The sequence below is a fragment of the Tachysurus vachellii genome, chromosome 10 (assembly GCF_030014155.1).
Source record: "Tachysurus vachellii isolate PV-2020 chromosome 10, HZAU_Pvac_v1, whole genome shotgun sequence".
NCBI lineage: Eukaryota > Metazoa > Chordata > Actinopteri > Siluriformes > Bagridae > Tachysurus > Tachysurus vachellii.
In genome coordinates this window covers 8,083,137-8,107,951 of record NC_083469.1, presented here as the reverse complement: position 1 = coordinate 8,107,951, position 24,815 = coordinate 8,083,137, and the positions used below count along the sequence as shown (strand labels likewise).

Here is a 24,815-nt window from a genome sequence, read left to right as displayed (position 1 = left end):
TATGATAGATAGATAGATAGATAGATAGATAGATAGATAGATTTTTATTCCAAACACTCTGACATGACATTACATCATTTTTATAAAATATCACATCATGGTTTAAAGGAAAAGTCTTCATAACATATAGTACAATACACATAGTGGCAAAATACATAACATATAAAAAAGGTATAAAAAAGTCAATAAATAACACAAAACAATGGACATCTCATTTCCTTCAAAAGGGAACAATTTAAAAAAAAAAAAAAAAAAGGAATAATCAAGGCAAAAATTGTATTACTTAGTGCATAACGTTGTCCATGTTAAAACATAAAGCAATATGTAAACATTAGATGCTTGGAATCATAATACTTCTAGGTGGGGAGATTTAAAATCCTTTAAATAGATCTTCTGCGTAACCTTTTCCGTATGATCGGCTGATAGTTACAGGATTTATTTTCATTCATAATACATTCTAAGCTAATTGTGCTAATCCCAGTATTTTCTAAGTTCTGTGAAACTGAGAGGTGGAGTCCAGTTTCTGAACTAAGTGACCCGACCCCTGAAGAAGTAGTAAGGATGGAGCCAATTGATGATCTGTAATTGCATGCCTGTGCAATATAGGCCTCTCTAGTGACCTCATCCTTCTTCTTGCAAAGGGCCATGTACCATTTGGGGGCAAAGTGACAGAAGATAATTCCATACGAAGAAACCAAGATAGCTGCAGCCTGAATTGAGTTGCGCTCTGTGATCTTGGCGATGTATATCGGAGCGAAGCACACCCATACAAACAGAAATATCAACATGCTGAGGATAATATGTCCAGTTTCGTTGAAGCGCTGAGGAACCTTTCTTCCTTTAAAAGCCAGAATAAAGCAGATAATTGCAAGCAAGGCTATGTAGCAAAGCATGAAACCAAATCCCATGCCAGAACCTTCTTTACACTGCACTATGATATCCATGGTGTCAATAGTCGTCAGGGTCTCCTCAGATGGGGAATCAAAAATGAGCCAAAACATGCAAATGAGGACTTGAACGAAGACACCAAAGCCAATAATGACAGGAGGCTTGTAGAATTTTTTGAAATTGTGTTGGCGGTGTGGAGGAAGAAACGCTATAAACGTGCGTAAGGCTTTTACCAGGATACATGAGATGGTTAGTGAGAAGCCTAAGCCATATAGGATCTGCCGTGCGCTACACTGATAAACGTTGGGTCTACCGATATAGACTATGACGCTGGTATAGCTAAGCGCTAACCCTACCATAATGAGAAGGTAAATGTAGCCTCCAGCTTGTTTGATGACTGGACTGTCACGAAACACCAAGTAGATAATCAGGTTCATAAACAAGAGGAGAAATCCGGCAATGTCAAACACTAGGAAAATTATCGCTTGTGGCCCATTCCACTTCCAATAGACTTCTTTCTTTGGTTCACAGTATGTCCATCCTTTTCGTGACCATGTCCCATTTTGGCACGGGAGACAGTTCGGAAGATCTAAAAATAAATTATAATAATAAAAAAATTAGAATTTTATATAATTATTATAATAATAAATTATTTTGGTACACTTTTGGAAAATTGCTCTCTTTGGTCTTTGTTTTTTTGGTGCAATGCATGTGTAATATGTACAATTTGTAGCAACGTAGCAACCTTTGTGTAAGTATACATACTGTATTAATGAATTTATCTGCCACAGTGTAATACTCACTTGTGCTATTAGAGTACGTGCCCTCCAAACACTCTATGCACTCATGACAGCAGGATGGTTTTGAAAGCTTTTTTGCTTTGCCAGGAGGGCAGACATCAGAGCATATGGATATTGGTATCTGAAATAAATGATTCATTATAATAAGGATTTTTATTTTTAAATTCACGTTTTTGTATCTCCAAATATGGATTACTGTACATCACTCACCTTATTATTATTATTATACCAATGAAAATATTTATCGATGTTAACATGTTCTTGCTCAAGTTGGTATCCCCCAACAACAACAAACTCTCTTTTTCCATTAGACTCATTTTGTGACCAGTGCATCAAATGGTAGCCATTGACAAAATTTCCGGATGTATTGAAGTAGAACCTCTGATTATCCAGAGTAAAATTGACCTGTTTCAGTTCGTTGAGAAGCTGAAAAAAACAAAAAAACAAACGAATCTAAGTAAAGCATTTCCTTTGTACAAAATCAGATGACATGCTGATCATATATAAGTCATTTAGAACATTTCTCCATGTAGTGTTTACCTCATAGGGATGGAAATCCTTGTTCCCTGGACAGTCAGTTTGGTTACATTTTAACATCGTCTTTAATGAATGAGCGATTGACAGCACAGCCAGTCGATCAGGATAAGCCTGGTTAATATCCACTACATTTGTTAAGTAGTCTTTTTTATTCCCCAATTTTTGGTATTCTTTTATGAACCTATTCTCAGTACCTGGGGTGATGGCAAGATTTTGCAAATATTCATTAAATCCAGGGCTAGGGCCTGTGATAAAGCTGAAACCGAACACATCTCCAATGTTGTTGATGCCCTTCATGGAACTGATGTTATATGATGCTGACCAAGCATCACTGGCTATCCAAGTGCGTGATATATTCTGTTTGATCACCTCGGTGAAAAGTTTGTGCACAAGTTCTTCTCTTAAGATGACTAGCACAACTTTTGCTGTGGAGTTTTGGATGGTTTGGACCACTTTTTGAATCATGATATCAATGTCCTTAAAATCTAGGTAGTGAGGCAACGGCTCTATGAAGGCAGTGCAAATGTTCTCATTTTCTGCATTTTCCAGAAACCCTTGTAAGGCGTTTTTGCCATAATCATCATCCCCATGAATGACACCAACCCACTCCCACTCAAAGTGAGACATGAGTTTGGCCAAGGCTTTGGTCTGGTAGATATCGCTGGGTATGGTGCGGAGGAAGGAAGGGTAGCGCAGACGGTCACTCAATGCTTTTGCAGACGAGCTCGCACTTATCTGTTTAACACACACACATAAAAAAGGTAGTTTGAGCAGTGGTTAAGTTTGAGTGCTAGTTAGAAAAGGGCTCTGAGCTCAATACATATTTCTAGGATTGTATCAGCGCCAGTGTTTGACACTTAAGTAAAAATATTAACTGCTGTACACTGGACACAAGGGTACTGATGATGACAGTGAGTTCACTTAAACTCTGAGAGTCAGTCTTGCATATTCAAGCAGGACTTTTACTCTTTAACTGCATATTTCAATGCTTAGCCTCTATTCTGACTGAATACAAATCTGATCCAATGAATAAATCTAAATGCTAATGCTAAAATTGATAACTATTTTGGATAGCCAGGCATTTGGATATAGATCTAATGACAGTCTATGAATACTGCAATTCATTTCTTTGAAATTTGAGGTGAACTCACCATATAAGTGTTTCTCATAAGATATCTTGGTTGAAGCAATGCAAAATCTGTATTTGCATGCAATATTTTCAAGTTATCAGTTGCAATAACTTCATAAAGCAAAGGCAAACAACATCAACACAAAACACATTATTTCTGTAGTAACATGATAAGTTTTTTAAATGTTTTAAACTAGAATTAAAAAAGCCAAAAAAAAACCAAACAAACAAATAAATAAACAATATTCTAACATTTTCCATAAATTGACCGACTAATAAAGAAATTATTAGCCTTTATATAAATATATATTTGTTTGTTATTTTAATTAAGCAAATAAAATGTTTAAAATGCTCCATTAAAGAAAAAAAGCTCATTTTTGTCTTCAAAAAAAATGACAGCTTTGTGTTTTATCAGAAAAAAAAATATTTTTTTTTTTAATTAATTAATTATTTTATTTTATTCTATTTTAATTAATTTATTTATTTGTCATAATGAAAGAAAAAAGAGGGTGTTGACAGAATGTTAATAGCTGTTAAATAGAAAAAATAGAAACATAGAAAAGTAATAACAAACAAAAATATTATATATTTTTGTTTACATTGTAACTAAATGTAACTAAAAGCGGATAAGAAATATTACAACATTCTAAAATGAATGAAATATGGGAATTACTGTAATTAAATTGGTTTTGTTAAAAAAGCAATAAAACACTATCTGTATAATTTAACATCTATATCACCTGTGGCACCATGTAGAGGCTCAGAAAGCGAGCCACACTGATCGACACTTCAGAGTACCGTGCTCCGACGATCGCCTTAATTTTGTGGTTTTGATTGAGCTCACACTCGTCAATTTCAGTGAAGTTTAATTCCAGTAGGTGCTGGGTACTCTGTAGGGCTTTTGAAGCATCGCAACAAGTGTCACAAATGTAGTAACCAATGCGTACCCCAGGCAGGAAGCTGGAATTATTAATGGTTTCAATGGTGTGGATGAAGGAAAGCATCCTGACAAATGACACAAGATTAAATCTGAAAGAATAAAGAAATAAAGCAATTAGATAATCATAACATAGCCTTTACCAGTGAAAATAGTTTACTGTTTAACAGACATTTCTAGAATTCTTGCATGTCTATGCCGTTATTAGGCTTGTTCAAGAACGTCTTTCCGTGTCTTTTGTAGTATTATAGAAAATACTGAAACATATAGTAGAGAGACTGTTAAATTGAAAACACACTATAGAAATGACTTTAGCAAATAACTCACTCTGAGCAGTTGTAAATGTCTGGAGCTCCTCGTGAATAAAGATTCTCCACTTTAGAAAAACAGGAGCTGAGCATTCCTATGTATACGTCTCCTGGAGCAAAGGCTCCACATTTATACACTTCAAAATCACAAACATACCCAGAATATGCCACTGATAAAACAGTGCATGAAAGCACTATGTTCATCCAAAGCAACATCACTCCATATGTTTAACAGATCACATTCAGCACTGGAGAAAAGGAAACAAGAATGAACTAGTTGGGAAATTTTGCAGACATTCTGGTTTTTATCAGAGACAAAAAACTACATCACGTGCTTCATAATGCCTGCAGTTGCGTAGAAATGGAAGAGCGAGAGGCCACATTTACTGTACATTACACTGAATGACATATTATACTTCCTTAAAAGAAACCAGTTTTGTAGGTCACCATGCCTGAGTAGAAGAAGACTTCACAAAGAACACAAAATACTTTTCTTTCATTTCAAGTGCTTGATTTATTTTTACATTAACCATACTCTTGGTTTCATTTTGTTGTGAATTATGATGTTAATTGAGTAAAAATTTCAAATTATATGTGTATACAGTATATAAAAAACCTGTTAAGCCTTTATTAAAACACTTTGAAGTGTGAGACAAGGTAGATTTTAAATCTCCTCAGGAGTCCAGAAGGATATGAGAAGTCGACTGGTTTATGGAGTAATAGCTATTGAATGTAAAGTGCTCTGGGTGTAATAATAAGGCATATAAAAATGCATGTAATACAATGTAAATAGTAATACATTTTTGGCAGTAAGACCTATCCTTAAGTAGTAGTTTCCTGGATTTATATTAAATGTCATATTTCAGTAGTATTCCCATCTGAATAATAATATGAAGAAAAAATGAAATGTAATAGATTTTTATCTTAGTATACTGTATAGTATTTTTCAGATATATATATATATATATATATATATATATATATATATATATATATATATATATATATATATATATATTCATTCATTCATTCATCTTCTACCGCTTATCCGAACTACCTCGGGTCACGGGGAGCCTGTGCCTATCTCAGGCGTCATCGGGCATCAAGGCAGGATACACCCTGGACGGAGTGCCAACCCATCGCAGGGCACACACACTCTCATTCACTCACACAATCACACACTAGGGACAATTTTCCAGAGATGCCAATCAACCTACCATGCATGTCTTTGGACCGGGGGAGGAAACCGGAGTACCCGGAGGAAACCCCCGAGGCACGGGGAGAACATGCAAACTCCACACACACAAGGTGGAGGCGGGAATCGAACTCCGACCCTGGAGGTGTGAGGCGAACGTGCTAACCACTAAGCCACCGTGCCCCCACGCGCTGGCCATGGAGCTCTGCCCGGCATGTGTGCACCGTCCCTGGGCAGAGGGAGAGCTCTCGCGGGCTTCCACGGAGCTCCGGAGGATACGTGAGCTCACCTCCTCCATATATATATATATATATATTTAAATTAACTACAGCAGTGGATATACATTAAATTTAAATTTAATTAAATTCATATGTATATCACTTTTACTAATGGACATAGTCTCAAAGCAGCTTTACAGAAGTTTAAAATTGTTATTTAACATTATCTTTAACATTTATCTCTAATGAGCAATCCTGAGTTGAAGATGGCAGGGAAAATCTCCCTGAGATGATATGAGGAAGAAACATTGAGAGAGACCTCATCCTCATTTGGGTGACACTGAACAGTAAATAATGTAAATACATGAATCTCAATTCTAGTTTCAATTTACCTGGTGTTACCTATTAAAGGATCACAATTAACCAAATTTCATTTTTTGCTCATTTCATTATATTTTCTTAATGTATTGGCAGATAATTAATAATAAATTAGAATACTTAAAATGACCAAAATGGTCTGCCTGTAGAATGAGACTGCAGATAAAGTATAAAAATTGGAGTGAAAAAAAAAAAGATTAAATAAACTTATATCAGGTATAATGGAAGCTTGTAATAGAAAATCCTAGATTATCCATTTGCTAAGATGCAACTTTTGCAGTGTAATCAAATAAATGGGCTTTAAAGCTCATAGTGCTTAAATAAAACAGAAAGAGCAAACATTCCGGTAAAACAGAGTAAATGCCCCTGTAAGAATGTGAAAGAGGAAGCGATAAAATGTTTATAAAGGTTTATACCAGGAAATGATAATGATAAAGGTGTAAGATGTGGCAAAATAACCCGAGTGCTTTAAATAAATAGTCCAATTTTTCCTTTAAACTTGTAGAAAATTGTGAAAAGAAAAAATGTCTGCCTTAAAAACGTTCTGGTGTCAAAGAAGGATGGTCATACATTTGCATTTTATTACTCTTGGCTGCTTTAACAGTGAAATTCCCCCATTGTGGGACAAATACAGTAAAGGCAGGGCTCTCAAGTTTTAAAGACAGGCAAGAGAGACAGCCCTGCAAAGGTGTATCTTATCTTATCTTATATTATCTTGTTAGGTAAGACTAACAAACAATAGCTATATTGCTAATCTCCACATGTTAGCAAGCATGATAACTCTGCCAATACAAATATAAAATATACACACAATAAAAATAAAATTTACATAGCAGATAAAGTAGATTATCATTACAGTTATTTGCTTTATTTTTCTTAATTGGATATATTTGCTAATAAGTAGTATTATGCAAATACTGTATAAGATTATAGAAAAATGTTGTGATGCTTTGTGTGTATATAAAGAGTACTACGTAATTACTTAAAATGATAAAAGTATAGATTATTATAAACAAGATTTAAGTACAGTAACAACCCAATTTAGAAATCTACTTTTGTCTAAACAGTTTTGCAGTTTTGCAAAAATGCAGCACAAGGTTTTCAAACTGGCTGCTAAAGTATACTCGTGTTAACTTATTTACAAGCATCCCACATGACTTACTCTTGTGTAATTTTCTTTAGAACCAAATCTCTGTATCAGCAGCAATTTTCAGAAGCAGAAACTGTTTCCTTTTCTGTGTTAATCAGAGAATGATATTTGACTTAGCATTCCTGATAAGATTGACTGTACAGTAATAAAAAGAGGGATGTGTTTCACGTAGCTAACAAGCTGACCGAAACCTGTTAAGCCTTTATTAAAACACTTTGAAGTGTGAGACAAGGTTAGATTTTATATCTCCTCAGGAGTCCAGAAGGATATGAGAAGTCGACTGGTTTATGGAGTAATAGCTATTGAATGTAAAGTGCTCTGGGTGTAATAATAAGGCATATAAAAATGCATGTACAGTAATACACTGTAAATGGTAATACATTTTTGGCAGTAAGATCCATCTTTTAGCAGTTGTTTCCTGGATTTAAATTAAATGTCCTATTTCAGTGGTATTCCCATCTGAATAATAATACGAAGAAAAAATGAAATGTAATAGATTTTTATCTTAGTATACTGTATAGTATGTTTCAGATTTAATTGGTGGAGGTTTTGCTTAGTATTACAACTTGGGTCTGACATGATATAAAATAACTGAACAGTTATTTTTCCATTACAAATACTCAACTTAAGATTAAATGAATGTATTACAGTGAAGGTCTGTACTGTTTCTGACTCACAGGTCCATGTTCTTCCTGTGTTCATATGGCTTTCTTCAGAGTTCTGTAGTTAACTCCCAAATCCCACAAACAGTCAAATTCAAATCTAAATTTTATTTGTCACATACATAAGCATACCACATACAATTATATTTTGTCACATACATATATAAACAAGTACATGCATTAGCTTAAAATAAATTGTTCCACCTATGAATATGTGTTTAAGGTGCCATATAATGGAATTATTTCTCATCTAGTGTGTATTCCCACCTCAAGCCCTGGAATGAGGTGGGGGGGGTTTCTGAAAAAAAAAAGATGTCATCTGCTCTGTAAAAAAAGAATCAAATGCTCTGTAGAATCTTCTACACTCTCCAAAACGCTTCTATGTTGAAAGCCATGGTTTATGCATTAGCAAGTAGTTAGCTAGTCATGATGGATGATAATAACCATTACCATGGATAATAAATAAAAAAATAAAATTAGTACATTAAACATGTCTTCCATGAACGGAAATTCTCATTAGCATGTCATTCTTAGAGACAAAGTTAGAAGACGGTGGTTGGAAAGACATATACGGCCTAAATTTGTGTACACATCTGACCGTGACAACCATGTGCTTCTTTTGGATATTTTGAATATTATTTGAATATTATTTCCACTCTTCTGCGAAGCCTTTCCATCATATTTCCAACAGAATATGGTTGTCTAGGTCGAGAATTTGTTCATTTGGTTCACAGGTCATTTGGTTTGTCATTTGGTTTGCAGGACCTTCGGGTTCTTCCACTCCAACTTCCACTGTTATACCATGTATTCACAGATCTCGCTTTATTGTCAGCTTTCTGGCAACTGTTTAGGGAAGACTCACATATGGGTGTGACGGACAAGGCTTTCACAATCTTTTGGCCATATAGTGTAAATAGCTAGCTAGCTAGCTAAAGTGCCAAGCTTCTGTAAACTTGGTTTAGTTCTAACAGGTGGGTGATGTAGCTTTGAGAATCAGCTGTTGGGGAAATAAGTGAAGAATAATGATATAAAAAGCTAATTCATCTATCTAAATTAATAATAATAATAATAATAAAAAAAATCTAAATAACTGACTACCTTCTTGTCAAAACATGAATTAAATGAAAACATCATGTTATCTTTTTTTTTACTTAAAAAATAAGAGCTGGAATTAATGTACAAATATTCTAAACACTAAAAAAAGAGACAAGAAAATGTTTCATGAAGTTGAGAAAAATTTGTATTTAGGCTAAATCCATATTAGCAAACAAAATCTGCACTGGCCATCACATTAGGTCAAAACCAGCATTAAGCAGAAGGATCTGGCAACCTTATTGTGGGCGGGATTGACGCGGTCGTATTGTTTGCGTCATCATATGCGGAAGTGGATATGAACAAGCCGCTGCAGTATGGAGGAGGAAAGGAAAATGAGATCCTTATTATGAACATTAGAGCGCTGGAGTCTTAACGAGCAAAGCCGCTCGTTTCCTCCGTATAAACACGCAGGTATTTGGCGCTTTTCTCGCACCGAGGTCGCTGTTAGATGTGAAGCTCGTTAGCTAGCGTTAAGATGCTGCTGGTTGCTATTGGTTACCGCTTCAGTCAGCTGGTTAAATATTAAAGCGATGCTGCAGGTGCTTTTGGTGTCAAACTGCACTGCGTCCTAAAATAACAACGTGTCCTGGTTCAAAGAGCAAGTGCTTCAGCAGGATCACGTCTTTGTGTGTGTCTGATATGCAGTCTAATGTTTTTACTAATGATCCCTGTGCATTATAGGCCCTGGTGAGGGCATCAGCATCATCTAATGCATGCATCATGTAATGTGCAGTTAAAGGGAACATCCACCCTGGAACACATTAAATATGTTTATATATGTTATATATATATATATATATATATGGATTAGTATATATATATATTGTATATATATATATATATATATATATATATATAAATAATGGATTAGTGATATATATATATATATGTGTGTGTACGTAATCTGTGTGTGTGTGTGTATATATATATATATATATATATATATATATATATATATATATATATATATATATATATAATGTGATTAGAAATCAAGATCTTGCCTTTATTTCAGTATATTTGTTGTTCTTGAGGGACATGTGGTAGACTAGTGGTTAAGGTGTCAGACTACGAATTGGAAGGTTGTGAGTTCAAACACCAGATCCACCAAGTTGCCACTGTTGGGCTCCTGAGTAAGGCCCTCAACCCTCAATTGCTCAGTTGTATAATGTAAGTGTTGAGATAATGTAAGTTACTCTGGACAAGGGCGTCTGCCAAATACCGGAAATGTACAGTAAATGTAAGTTCATGGTTGCGTGCCACATGATGTCACAAAGGAAAACGACTGTCGTAGTTCAGTGCTATTTAATTTCAGTGATCTCAACAACACACACAGACTAAAATTCATGTTTTGCCATTATCTCCAAGAAAAAAAAAACTGCAAGTGCACAATTTCTCATTAACCGTTTTCCAGCGATGTGGAATTCGATGTCATATTAATAAGAAATCCGTCATAGAAACAGTGGACACTGAACATTTTGGAAATAAATCCCAGCTGCACTGAGGTAAGACAGAGACTCAACTCGGATTAGTGACATACTGTATGGGCCGACATGCACGATAGTGTAGACGGTGGTATTGGCATGCAAATCGAAGCTTTGAAGCTTACAGTTTTATGAAGAATATACAGTTGTGGAGGTGAGAGAACTAGGCAGACTAAAGCACTGCTGCATCAGGCTCTAAATCGAGATGTGCTCAACTCACTTATCTGAGAATCTGATTATAAAATAAATTTTGGATGGAACTGAAGTAGACATTTTAACAGTAATATATTATCATAGTCATGGTGATCGACAAGCCCAAGCTAGATCCCAAGCTTAATACATGTGCATTTCTGCATGCACTTGTTCCGCTAAATCATTGGATGCACTAGATTGAGATGATGTATTATGTGTTTCAAAGAATAATCATCTTCACAACAGAACCAATAAACTGATAAATAATAACAACACATTAATATAACGGGATAATTATCTTCATATGTCATGCCTTTGCTTCTCAGGTCCAGTGGCTTGGTAAATAAACAGATGTTATGTCCAGTATTACTGTGATGAAGAGCTGTTCACGGTATGTGAGTCTCAGATATTTAACCACGTTAAGACATATAGTAGCTGTGTTTCATTAGTACATCTGTTCTCTGTGTTTTCTGGAACATTTTCTGCCTCTAGGCACATCGCCAAACAAGCCACCAGATGAAGACTTTTTAGATCAATATTAAAATCTATTTATACCACAGCACTGGTAAATTCTCAAATCGTTTTAGTAAGAAGGGTGATTAATTTAATGTAACAGCAGTTCTGGCATTAGTGTTGGCTGAAATTCAACTCACAGGTGCATTTAGCCTAGTTTAGAATAGAAAAAAAATTTATTTGTTTGACATCATTTTAAATGAGTCTCCACTGCTAATTCTGTGTAACAGTCAGACATAAAGCTGTGCATTTAAGTTTTGTTTTTTTGTCACCAAAAATTCACGAAGGACCTTTGTTCTTTGCTTTTTTTCTATAGCGTGATACGCTCTCCTGGTTTTCTGGTTGTACTTCAAAAATGAGAAAAGAAGTGACACTGGTGAGTAAGCGACTGCGTATAGCTGTTATAAGATAAGTGATAACAGGAACTAGATAACTTGTGTCTCTGATTTTCCACAACATTAAATATAATTAAAGCTGTTAGAAACATTTTCCAGGGCCAGGTAATCACAGGACTTTCATGAGATGAAACCAGAGCAATAATCGATGCAGAGATTCAAAGGTTATATGTTGATTCACTTATCATGAGTATGATTTGACCACAGTCAGTGGTTGAATTCTCTGACTGTAAGAGAAAAGGTCAAGATGAATGGGCGGTGGGGTGTCATTTCCTGACGTAGCTGATGCTATTGCTGTGACCTGTCATGTTCTCTGTTGGTACTTTGATGTTTAGACGATGTCAAGATGACATGAGCCAAATCTCATGAAGTTTGGACAAAATATAAAGGAGGAATACCAATAATGTTAGTCTGAACTGTAAGCATTTTAAGATGTTAGTCAGTGGTGCTTGCTAGAAAAATGTTGTATAAACGTTTTTTTTATAAACTTTTTTGTATAAATTTTTTGTGTCAGGAAAACAAAGTCGATGCTAAGATACAGCCTCCCTGCCTGAATGATGGCTTTGCTGTCATTATTCTCTGGCATTTTCCAGGCAAACAATTTGGAGTACTGAAAATCTTTTGTCTGAAGATAACGTGCCAAATTTGGTGTTGATCGGACATGATTTGTGGATGAAATTATGCTAGCTAGAAAATGCAGTCAGAATTCAAGATGGTGGAAAATCATTATTTATTATCTCAGCTGTTGAAATTCAGAAATGTCTGTACATGGTTCAAAAGTTATGGCCAAAAACTTCCAAAATACTTCCAAATAAAGCTCAAATTTGACTTAATTGTGGCGCTAGAGCGTTGGCAGTATTAGACCAAAGCTTTGTCGTAATGTGCCTTAGACATTCTCCAATCACTGTGCCAAATTCAACAACTTTAGCATGCTTGGCCCCTTAATTGTATATGAATAGATCATCACATGTAATTCTTAAATAAATTCAAAAAGAAATGTAAACATTGTGCTGGGAAATGAAATATTGTCATGATGGGAGCAGTACCAACTTCAAACTAAAATGTTTACAAGCTGAATACCATTTTAAAGAACCTGATTAGAACCTGTTTATGCATCTTCTGAAATCCTTACCTAAATGTTACCCTAGAAATCTGTGGTCCATCGCCAAGAGAGCACTTTGGGTGACATTGTGGGGTTTGAAACTGTGGTGCTTTGATGGTGCAAAGGTGTAAATGTGAGCATTTAAAACAGATCTAAAAACTCAAGATACATTGCTTGCTTTGTGTGTGTTCAGTAATTGTTATTCTCATTGTTCTCTCAAAAAGTCACACTGGCAGATATGAGTGATGTGTCCTTTGTTAAAACCGGGTGCTCATTCCCATCTTTTAGTCAGTACTGGTACATTTAAATACTGTATTCCACACAGAAAGCTAATTTATTGCTAAGAGACACTGCATGACATTTTGTTTTGTCTGTCGTATTGACTGTCAACAACAACTATGTTTAGTCTAAGATAACCACAAGGACGATCCTTTTTATCAAACCTTCAAACTGCTTGGCTTTTTTAATCGGCTGCATGTTGTGGGTCAGGATCTTTATTCACTTTACACATATTTGTTTAAAAATTCACAGTAAAGTATTGTCAATTTTTTATAAAGCCAAATTTTACAAACATATATCCAAACATAGATGTTTAAAACCGAGATTGGAGTTAAACATTTAGATTCTGTACCTAATTCATGGGATGGTGTTGAAGGGTTTTTTTCTTTCAGTAACATACCGTATTTTTGTATTATTCACTTCAAACAGAATAAAAAGCGGTTGCCGATGGAATTACTTTTTTAAAGCTGTTATAACACATCTTCAGGGAGGTAACAGTACCTTGAAGCAGGCTACATCACACCACACCTCGGATATTATGTTTCTATAACATCATGACAACAACACCCTGTCGTGCGTTATTCCCCACCTTTTTTGTTGTTATTCTAAAATAAAGAAACTGGAATTTTAACGTGACAACCCTAGCTTGGAACAAGAAAGTTTTTCTGTTTTTTTTTTTTTTTTTTTAGCTGTTAATACATTGTTGAGATTTTTGTGGTAAATTTCAGCTTGTTCATATACTGTGTCAATTGAACATAATAAGGTTCAGCTTGAATTTCTTTCTATAATTAGAGCAGGCGTGCATGTTCTCTAGTTTGCATTTTATTATTTTGAGATAGAAACTAGGTTTGTGTTCATGCAAACAACTTCATTTGAGGAGTGCACATTTCAGAGTTATTACTTTGAAAAATTATTAATTTTTGATTTTTTTAAAATGATTTATTTCTTTATTGATTCATTTTATTTTAATTGTCTTTTTATTTATATAAAAAGCCATTTTGCAAAATTTCAACAAAAAATGTCAACGTTATTTCTAACTATTATAGTAATGTTAAATATATACTTGTCTAATGTTAACATACCATGATAGACTTTATTTCCCATGACAGAATGCAGATTTGCATAAGATAGAGGAAAGCGACACGGCTTCCTGGAAATTCCTTTGTATTCGTGAGGTGAAAAGTTCGTTCCGGATTCACATGTTGATTTCCTCATCTCCTGTTTTGTTAGTGTGACATTTTATACGAAAGTCCTATGCATAGCGTATGAAGCTTAGCAGGACCGACTCAGTAATTTAATAATATTCTGGTCAACATCACTACATCACATGTCAAAACAGTAATACTGTTACCTTACACAAGCCTATTTTCATGACATAATTTCATAATACAGTATTTGCTTTGAAGCGTGCAGTTGGTTGTGTAACTGAGTCAGACTTGTAACTTAAGTTTATAGGTGGTAAGTCAAATGTGTTGTAGTAAGGGGAATAATGCAAGAGTGAGCCATAAATAGCTCAGGGGTCGTGACTGATCGCAGTGTGTTAATGGAAGACGCTGGGGAGATCGGACGGGTCAGCTTATTCACTCTGACACGTTTTACACTCCGGCAAACTCGACTGCAGTGAGTTCGCTTTATCTCTATGGAGGAACCTAAAGGCAGGAGGTCTGAGTATGGGATTGGTGAGTCATAGGAGTGTTTGGGGTTAGTGGTATTGATTTTGTCAATGTTGTTAGTCAGGAAGGTTTGGGGGAATTAATGTGGAGTTGCAGCCTCAGGATTATATAACTTGTTTTCCAAAGTTGTATCAAGAGTTGTTTCTGGGGAAAAGTCTATATTACAGAGTGGGAAATCTCAAACATTAAAATGTAGTTATTTTATTTCTCAGCCTTTTGTCTGGTCAGTTGAATTTTATGGCTTGTTTAATATATAAATTTTTTTTATATAATTTTTTTTCTCTCTCCTCTGAACACCGATGGAAAAAAACTTTGGGGTCAATAATCCTGAGCCATCAACTCCACATTAATTCCCCCAAAACTTTCTGACCAATAAAGCTGGCAAAATCAGCACGATATTTGAATACAACATAAAAATGTTTAAGAATAAAAAAGAACAGAGAGGTGTTGTAGATTTCTGTACTTAATTTTCACTTCAGATCTATATAATCAATAATGAAGCCATGGAATATTTGTTTGTTTGTTTGTTTTAGCCCACACTGTAATCTGTATTTACAATTAAATTTCTTTTGTCCATTAAATTCTTTATACATTACAGTATTTTTGCAGTACTGTCATACTGATGCTATATGTCTTGCACCTTACAAATGCCTTCATAATCAGAACTCAGGATGTTTATCTCATAAATCTGAATGAGAAAATTTGTAAGGTGGAAATATTCATGCAAATATATGTAAACATTCTGTTTATTAGAAGTATACTGCTGTTACATGCATACAATCAGTTTCTATGTTGCACTATATAGCTATAAGAGTTAATATTATCATATAAACTCTCTATATTGTCTTGCCAATGTAAACACTTGATAAAAGAAAGAGAAACGGTAATTCGTTTCATCCATACTGTATGTCTGCACATATGGTGGCATGGACAGTAAAGAACCTTGAACCTTGAGGTCCATGTTTGCTCTGTGTTCAGATCTGAAGGAGGAGATGACTAAAGAGGAAGTGCTGAAGGAGCCCTCAGCAGAAGACGCAGTCCTGGACCAGTCCAGTGTTCATTCCCACGTTCCTGCTCGCCCTGTTATTCATCAGGTGGCATCCGTCCCCATGCCCTCCGACTCCGGTAAGACCTGCAGCATAAAAATAAATAAATAAATACATTGAAAAAAACTAAATATATATATATATATATATATATATATATTTGTGTGTGTGTGTGTGTGTATATATATATATATATGTATATAGACATATAGAATTTATACAGATAGATAGATAGATAGATAGATAGATAGATAGATAGATAGATAGAGTAACAATAACAATGCACTCGTTTTGGCAGATGCAATGTATTAACAATGCCTTATAATAAACAATGTATAATCATTTCTATCTTAACATAATGAGACATTTTGTGTACTGTTTATAGAAAGCATCTCCAGTATTAGCACTTTGTAAAAGTCTTCAAGATGGGGGATATCTGCCACTCAAGAAGATTTTAGTTATAAGGAATTTATTTCTGTGTGTGTGTGTTTAAAGAAGTACTATTTATGGCTTATTGCTGATTATCTGCCTGCCAAAAGAAATTTGAAAGTTCCATTCATGAAATCATGCTTATTTAATTGAAGCGCTCAGTAAAATTCAGTTCAAATTAGTTGTTTCAATAAATATGGATCAGCAAGCTTCTCTGCAGTCTCCACATTCGATTACGATTTGATATGAACCGTACTTATTGATTTGTTTTTTTCGTCTTCTTTAAACATGAGAGTTTAAGATCTGCACTAGGCATTAATTTGGATGTGTTTGTTTTGCAGACTTCTCTTTCTTTGACCCCAGTGATCCCCAGTGTAGGTTGGTGCTGTTAGATCCCTGTACCACAGTGCCTGAGCTGTTTGCGGTGCTCAGACAGTGGGTCCCTCAAGTGCAGAAGAACATTGAACTCATCGGTAACGAGGTCAGTGTTTGGATTTTGCAGCTGTCGAAAAACATACACACGACTAGCCAAGATTCTGTTGAGAAGTGATCCTTTGCTCTCTCTGTGTGTGGTGCATGCATGCATGTGTGTGTGTGTGTGTGTGTGGTTTATCATATCTTCCTGGTTGGGCCTGGCTTGTAACATTAGACGTCTGTTTGTGCTTCGTGTTTTAGATTCTGAAGAGAGGGTGCGGTGTCAATGACAGAGATGGTCTTACCGACATGAGCCTGCTGCATTACTGCTGCAAAGCTGGCGCACCAGGCATAGGTGAGACATGCAGGTGCACACCAAAAGTCTCTGAAAACTCTGTTGTTACAAATTTTATATGAAACCATAAGGCATTTAACGTTAAATATATATGGTATACAATAGGATATAAAGCAGTATATGTTTATGACCGAGAAACTACTATAATAAGCTCATAATAAGTTTATACTTGTAGTCTTGGATGAGAAAAAATGTCCTAATGTCGTTTTATCATTTGTAAAGCTAGCTGGTTAGTTAACTGCTACTAGCTGGTATTATGTTCTAGGCAAACACAAATGAGATGTCGGTTTATAAGTCTTCATTTATGTTCTAAATGTAGTATTGCTTTTTTACAACACTTTTATTAGCAAGAAGCTAATGTTGGGTAAGTGACATTTCAGATGTAGTACGGGCAAATGTTTTATTTTTATGTTCATTTTTATTCTTGCTCCGTTAGTGGATCTAGATCTCAAACAAGCTACAGGTGCTTTTATTTAGTAAATCTGCATCCAGAATCACATACTCTGTTGGTACCTACTGCATTCAATTCAGTACCTGCTGGTAGAATGAATGCAATCCGGACCTACTACATACATCCGTTATGTTGGCATTGTCATGTGACCTACGATGTAATAATAACCACAAAAACAGTTGTTTTTAAAAAACAAACAAAAAAGAAACCCCACAATTGTTTTTTCCTGTATGTATAGTGCCGACCCTCAGAATGTTGCTAAAAGCCGTAGTTCATCCGGGAATTCCTAGTGTACCATTTTATAAGTACAGATAATTTGTGACATACTACTTCTCTGCTATATTGCATTTCGCTGTCTGTATAGTAGGTTTGGGATATTCAGATGCAGCCTAAGACAAAAGTAAAACAATATATTGTTTGCCATGTTTGCTGATGTAATAACCGGATTGAACCTGGAAGTGGAATTTTTGACAAACACAGATGACCAGCGTGCAACATCCCAGTGGGGTTATACTTATTATAATCTCTTTTGGAATGCTGCTTGACAAATCAAGTTGGTGGACCGGCATTGACTGATGTATCATTATCGTTACAGCACAGTGACATCTCAATTCTGATTGGTTAGAAGATCTTGATTAATTTGACATTAGTTTCAGTTACAAATCATTGTTTTTTATTATTGACTTGTTCTAATCCGGTAATGTTTCTATAGTAACAGAATGAAACATGCAGTGATTCTATGTAAAAATGTGTTGCGACAAGAATGACTTCTATCTTTCTGCGAGCAGAAGCTCCACTGTGGTCATTATGGCTTAAAGGGGGTTGTTCGCTATTGTCCACAAACCTTACTGTTTTGTCCAACATCTACCTTTGCGCCAACACCTCCAGGGTGTCCAGTTTGCATCCTAGAAGAGACCCAGCTTTTCTGATTTGCGTATTCAGCCACTCAGCTAAGCAGCTCACTCGGCTAACACAGAATATTTACATAAATATACTTACTCTGAAATTCTCTCCTCATTCAATCCATAAACCTTAGTTACTTACAGTAGCTAACTGACTACTAGCTAACTAATACTACATTAGTATAGCATTTGTGACAGTTATTAGTATTATTGTTTATTATTAGAGTTACTTTGTGAAATTGCGTGATTTGTCATAAATATATTGTTACAAGGTTCTTGCTCCATTACTCAGATTTGTGAAAGCAAACTAGCCAAATGTTCAGACTCTAATCTTGGATGCTGTTGGTACAAAGGTTTGAGAGTATGGGAAGCCGATTTGTGTGTGTATTTCTAGTATTCTAGTTAATATCAATGACAGTTAGTGTTAAGGATAAGGATTAAGGTTAGCGTTGACAGTAAAAATCCAAAATAATATTGGCTATTCTGAGGTAAATTTGTATTGTAATAATGTGAGATTTCTTGCTAAAGAACTTAACACGAAGGTTAAATTGCTTCGAATTTCATGTTGTGTGTCTTCTAGGTGACGCAGAGAAAGCAGCGAGTTTTGCCCGGAAGCTCTTATCTCTGGGAGCAGACCCATCTCTGCGCAGCCGCTGGACCAACATGAGCGCCCTTCATTATGCTGCCTACTTCGATGTTCCTCACCTCATCCGTGTGGTGCTGCAGGCGTCACAGCCGGGAGGTGAGCCAGTGTGGAGGAGCAACTCGGTTCTGATGCCAAGTATACTCAAACAGATTCACAATGAGGCAATACTTCTGTGTGTACTTTGTTTCAGAAGTGGACGCCACCTGCAGTGATTTTGACTTCGGCACTGCCCTGCACATCGCTGCTGCTAACCTCTGTACCACTGCAGTCCGCTGTCTGTTGGAGCTCGGAGCTAATCCTGCATTCAGGGTACGCACCGCTACAAAAATGTAGTGTGAAAGGAGCTGCAAATGCATTTATCATTAATACGGAAGCCTTATAGGGAAATAGGGAAGTGCGGTTTCCATCCATATGTTCATAAATTAGGATTTGAGATCCATATTTAAAAAGTAAACAGCGGCAGTCATCAGTGATGAGTACTGATAGTTGACATTTTGTATACTGTGAATTTGAAACGATTCACAGTTGGATAGCTATTTGGAGCTGTCAAATATTAACTGACACCATGGACGCCCCACCACCTTTTTTCCATCTCACATTAGTAATCTCTTGTCTCATCCCGGTTTCATGCTTGAAAGGCATGGCTTCACTTTCTGTCAGAGTAAATGAAGATTAACGGTCATTAACGGTGAAATAAAATCCGACAATATGTTTAAGATGAATCATTTGTATGGCCAAATTTATACCTAAAAAAACTTGGAAAAAAGTGAAGGCATTCATGACGGATATGTTAATGAATCCTAAACTGATTTTTAAATGTTTTTGGTGTTAACATTTGCTTTCTAGCAGCTAAGTTAAATGATCTGTATTTAAGCTAGCAAACAAGCTTATTACAGCTAAATCGCTAAATAGTCTAGTTTGACTCTATTAGCCAGGGTTTGTGGGCAGAGATTTTTTGGCCGCTGGACCAAAATGAGCGCCCTTCATTATGAATATATATGCCATTTTATATGGGCAGTAATGCAAGGTAGGCTCATGAATTCAAAATGATTAAGTTTTGCCTTGAACTCATCTATTTAACCATTAGAGACCTTAAACACTTTAGATTATTTTAGAACAAAGTTAAATAGAATAGAATAAAAAAACAATAGTAGAAGGGCCTTTCCCAAGGAGAAATTTGTAAGTAAGAATGATGACACTGTGTAAGTAAGAATGAAAAAAAATATTTATAACTCTTCAACTTACTTAGAGATTGAGACCGATATTTCATGAAGTTAATTTGTACGGAAAGCTTTCACAGCTTGTCAGTTTGAAACGATGTTAGACGTACGATAAGCTGTTTTTGTAGTCTGTGTAAAATCAATGTATAACAGACATAAATAAAGTGGCGGTGTGTGTAAGAATGATCAGTGACCCACACCGTGTTGCGCAATATACTATGAAGGATGCACAATCAGCGTAGGTAATGAAATTTGATGGTGATGGCAAATTACAGTGGTGTTAACTGTGCAGAACACTTCAGAAATCGTGTTATTGTGTTAAGTATACACTAGTCGAGTCGACGATCGGCGCACCGTTCCGTTGTTGATTATCAGAATCAGAATCAGCTTTATTCGCCAAGTGTGCGCACACACAAAGAATCTTTTGTGTTTACAGGAGCTCTACTACAACATAGTGTATACATAAATACAAAAAAATTGAGTAAAATAATACATAGATAAATAAAATCTATGAATTACTAATAAAAGGGTAAAATGATACAAATCTGAATAATATACAAAGGTGCAGTTAAGTTCTTTACAGATGTCTTTACTAGTAAGTACTGTATATTACAATTGTCTATACTGTACATTTTTTATAACCATAGAAAATATATGTATATACATAGATTCTATTAAGAGAATTATAAGAATAAGAATAAAATAATTCTCATCCTGTAACAGCATGCGTATTGTTAGAAAGTGTCATATTAGTTACATGGCACTCATGCTCAGAATATCTGCACAATGGTTGATTAAAACACAGCATGTTCTTTTGCCCTCGGAATTAGATCTAAAATACGGGTTAACATTTTATATTAATGAAATTTAATATCATTTTTCCTTACCCAAGTGGTCACGCAGTTTAATATGTGTGCCAAGTATGATTTGGCAGCTCACCACATGAAGTAAAGATGTATTTCGGCTGTATTCGCTGTACATAATGCACAGATTAAATATAGATAAGTAGAAGTACTGCATGTACCAGACAACTTGGCATAGTGAATGTCTAAGATTAATTGTGCTTGAATAATGGGGCTGTGTCTGTGTAGAGCTGGATTCCAGACACTCCAAGAATACGATGAGTTTATGATTTCACCACATTATTTGTATTTTAATGCTTGATGGATTATCTACATAGCTGTAGTCACTTCCACTAATATTAACACACTTTGTAAAAATGAACAAAGTGGGCTGTGAAAAGGTGTCTTCATTGTTTGATCTTTTGTTCAAGAAATCGACTAAAATACCAAATAATTTTTAACACAATACAGTTTTATTTAACAAAAAAAAAAAAAAAAAAATCAAAAATCTGTTCAATATATGTGTGTAAATGTATTGGCACCATTTTAGTCAGTACCATGAGTCAAGTGTTGTTATATATATATATATATTTTTCTTTTCTTTTCTTTTCTTTTTTTTTGGATGGAATGAAAGAGCCTTATAGGATGTAGCTTCATTTATACACACACACACACACACAGAGATGCGTGACTGGCTTTTATTTCTCTCTTTCAGCCAACTCCCAGGGGCATGAAGTTAAATTAGCCATGCTCATTTCTTTTCCTAGACTTATTTTACACTCAAAAGGCATTACAGCCAGAAGTCCTGAACTGCTCAAACAGCAGCTTCCACACTTTCTGAACGGTAATTATTGATATTGTTTACCCTTATGAAAAATGCAGCATTTTCGACAGACACACACACACAATCACACACACCCACACAGCTCCTTATTAAATTACTTTGTGTCCTGAGGCTTCTGACCTTCTATCTGATTGACCATCAGGATCATTTGGCAGAGCTGGCTTTAAAAAGTCATGAGTGGCGCTGCATAACATCTTACTGTTCAGATCCATCGCAACTAATTTTAGCGGCTGTTTTATTGTGCAGTAATAACAATAATAATAATATACAATATATACCACAACATTAATGAATTTCTAAATCTGATTGGACAGGTTGTGTTGATTAATTGTTGTAATTCCATCTGAAAAGCCAAAGCACGTGCTTTAGGGTAATGCACTTGTACTATAATGTCGGAGTATCGACTTGCTCTGGCGCTTAAATGGCAGACACCGCACAAAACAAATCAGTCATAGTTGATTAGAGACAATTTTTTATACTTTTATGATTTTTTTTTTCCTTTCATAAATGTGGAACAGGCATAGGAAAGTCTTCAGGACGAACTTTTCAGTTTGTTGGTAGAGATAATTAACTTTGAGAGAGAGGGAAAAACATAATGTGCTATAACATAATGTGCTATAGCTGCTATAATGTAAGTGATAAGTGGAAATCACTGGCTTTGTAGACATTTCAGGGAATAAAACACTTGGGTAAAAATAACTTCGAGTTAGCCCACATCTCATGCACCAATCACACCAGATGTCTTATTGCAAACGTTGTGCTTGTGAAGCTGTAGGAAGTGAAACCAGTTGATTATATTAAACTAATTTATGTAGCAGCGATTGTCAAAACATGTCATTCATTCCATAGTTCTGTGTGTAAATGAGCTCTTTTTACTTTGACTTTTCTCACATCATTGCTTCCATAACAACAACTAGCATTGCAATTAATTTAATGTCAATTGCTGTTGAAGTGTCTTGCCACTGGAGAGGAGAAGTCCTTCATTCTGATGGTATGAACGTGCGAAACAAAACCATCATCCATTCTCATTTAAGTTTCATAGACCTATGTATAGAAGATTTGTTGCATATGAGACTCGTTGCATAGAAAATTCCGGCAAGTAACTGCAGTGTACTGTAATAATAATTGTTGTTTTATTGATCTCTTAATTATCGCTAATTTATCTCTTTTACTCATCTCTGATTTAGAAATTAGGAAAAACTGTTTTCTCCCTCTCTCTCTCTCTCTCTCTCTCTCATTCATATTCAAATTCAAATTTATTTTATTAGCATGATTGTTATAGGACAGTGTTGCCAAAGGTAATATTCTAGGTATAGATTCATTCTATATGCTACACATAGACTATTATACATTTGTGTATTTTTTAAATCACATTTAAAGGAAAAATAAATAAATAAATAAATTACATATATACATGCATTTGTACAAACACTTATCAGACAAACAATCCAAAGAAGTGTGTGTGTATATATATATATATATATATATATATATATATATATATATATATATATATATATACTGTATACTCTACTGTATGGGGATGAAGACTCAGTGTCTCTTCCTCATGTAGTGCCAGTCTCACTATCTCACAGTCTCACTATCACTTTCTCTCTCTCACACACACACATTCTTTTATTATTATTTTATCCTTCTTCATTTATTAATTGTAAAAGTTTACATACCCCGAAGACAATATGAATTATTAGTCAGCTTAGAAAATAGAACTTGGTTCAACTCATCTAACAGCACATTGAAGTAGAAGTGCACCAACAGAAAGTGTAAAACTTAGTCTGGGCTGAAAAACTTTGTGTCTCTTGTTGAGAGTTGCAGCAAGTATATGACAACAACAACAACAACAAAAAATCGGTAAAAACATAAAACAATTTAAAGTTTTGTTTTTAGTGATCAAATATAAGATCACAGTATCCATGATATCTCAGAAAAGCATTTTGCGCTGCTCCCAGTTAGTTTATATTATATTGTAAAAATAAATAAATAAATAAATAAATAAATAAATAAATGAACTGCAATGTTTTAGTACATTTCTTTCGATTTAATTTTTTTTTTTAAATTAACACATATTTCCAACAAAATTCTGTAAAAAAAAAATCATTACAATTTGAATAATTATGTGTGAAGATTTATTTTATGCTATTTAGTCTATAATAATACCACCACCACCACCAACAACAACAACAAACAACAATAATGATATCCCAGACAAGCATTCTTCTGACCTAATTTATCATTATGTCACCCAACCCTGGGCTCAACATGATACTAAATGTTATGCTAATTATCTGTTAATTCATCTTTTTAATAAATTTGATCCTCTAATCTATTTTATGTCATTGACTCTAAAACTTTAAAAGTGTGATTATAAGCTTTGTCTGGTTTATAATACAGAGCGAATGGAAAGCATTTCAGTCAGATAGTTTACATTTTTACTGCTGTATAATGCATTATTCATGAAATCATTCATGTAGCTCTCTGATATGATACACTGTGTGGTTCCATGCCTGTTGCACAGCACAGACAGAGTTGGCGGTGAATCAGAGCCCATATGTCCTGGTGAGTGGGACAGCGGTGAATAGTGCATTTAGTAAAACGATGGAGGAGGAATAATACTGGAGAAAGAAGGAGAGAAAAAAAAAACAAGGGATAAGAATACTGCATATTCATGAAGACTGACCTTGATCACTGCTCATGTTGTGTGCTGTAATTCTTG

At 35.0% G+C, this 24,815-nt stretch overlaps 2 protein-coding genes across 8 annotated transcripts in view; one reads left to right on the top strand and one right to left on the bottom strand.

Moving 5' to 3' along the window:
• Positions 1-210: 210 nt before the first annotated feature.
• Positions 211-4,932, bottom strand: LOC132852112 (G-protein coupled receptor family C group 6 member A-like). Its single transcript, XM_060879153.1, has 6 exons — positions 4,619-4,932; positions 4,095-4,383; positions 2,229-2,960; positions 1,899-2,114; positions 1,692-1,809; positions 211-1,477 (listed from the first exon to the last, which is right to left on the bottom strand). Exons 1-6 carry the CDS (start codon positions 4,813-4,815, stop codon positions 381-383), a joined length of 2,649 nt encoding a protein of 882 aa, XP_060735136.1. The 5' UTR covers positions 4,816-4,932; the 3' UTR covers positions 211-380.
• A 4,652-nt stretch (positions 4,933-9,584) lies between these two features.
• Positions 9,585-24,815, top strand: part of zgc:103755 (uncharacterized protein LOC449988 homolog) — an 80,809-nt gene continuing 65,578 nt past the window's right edge. For 4 of the 7 annotated variants that reach the window (XM_060879757.1, XM_060879752.1, XM_060879759.1 and 1 more), the window contains exons 1-6: positions 14,794-14,941; positions 15,914-16,060; positions 16,752-16,891; positions 17,086-17,179; positions 19,113-19,274; positions 19,369-19,487. In XM_060879757.1, the coding sequence (XP_060735740.1) occupies positions 14,902-14,941; positions 15,914-16,060; positions 16,752-16,891; positions 17,086-17,179; positions 19,113-19,274; positions 19,369-19,487 (702 nt within the window). In that variant the 5' untranslated portion in view covers positions 14,794-14,901. Of the gene's footprint in view, positions 9,709-11,299; positions 11,365-11,802; positions 11,863-14,793; positions 14,942-15,913; positions 16,061-16,751; positions 16,892-17,085; positions 17,180-19,112; positions 19,275-19,368; positions 19,488-24,815 lie in introns of those variants that run through there. The other 3 variants (XM_060879754.1, XM_060879755.1, XM_060879756.1) reach the window with 3 other exon arrangements.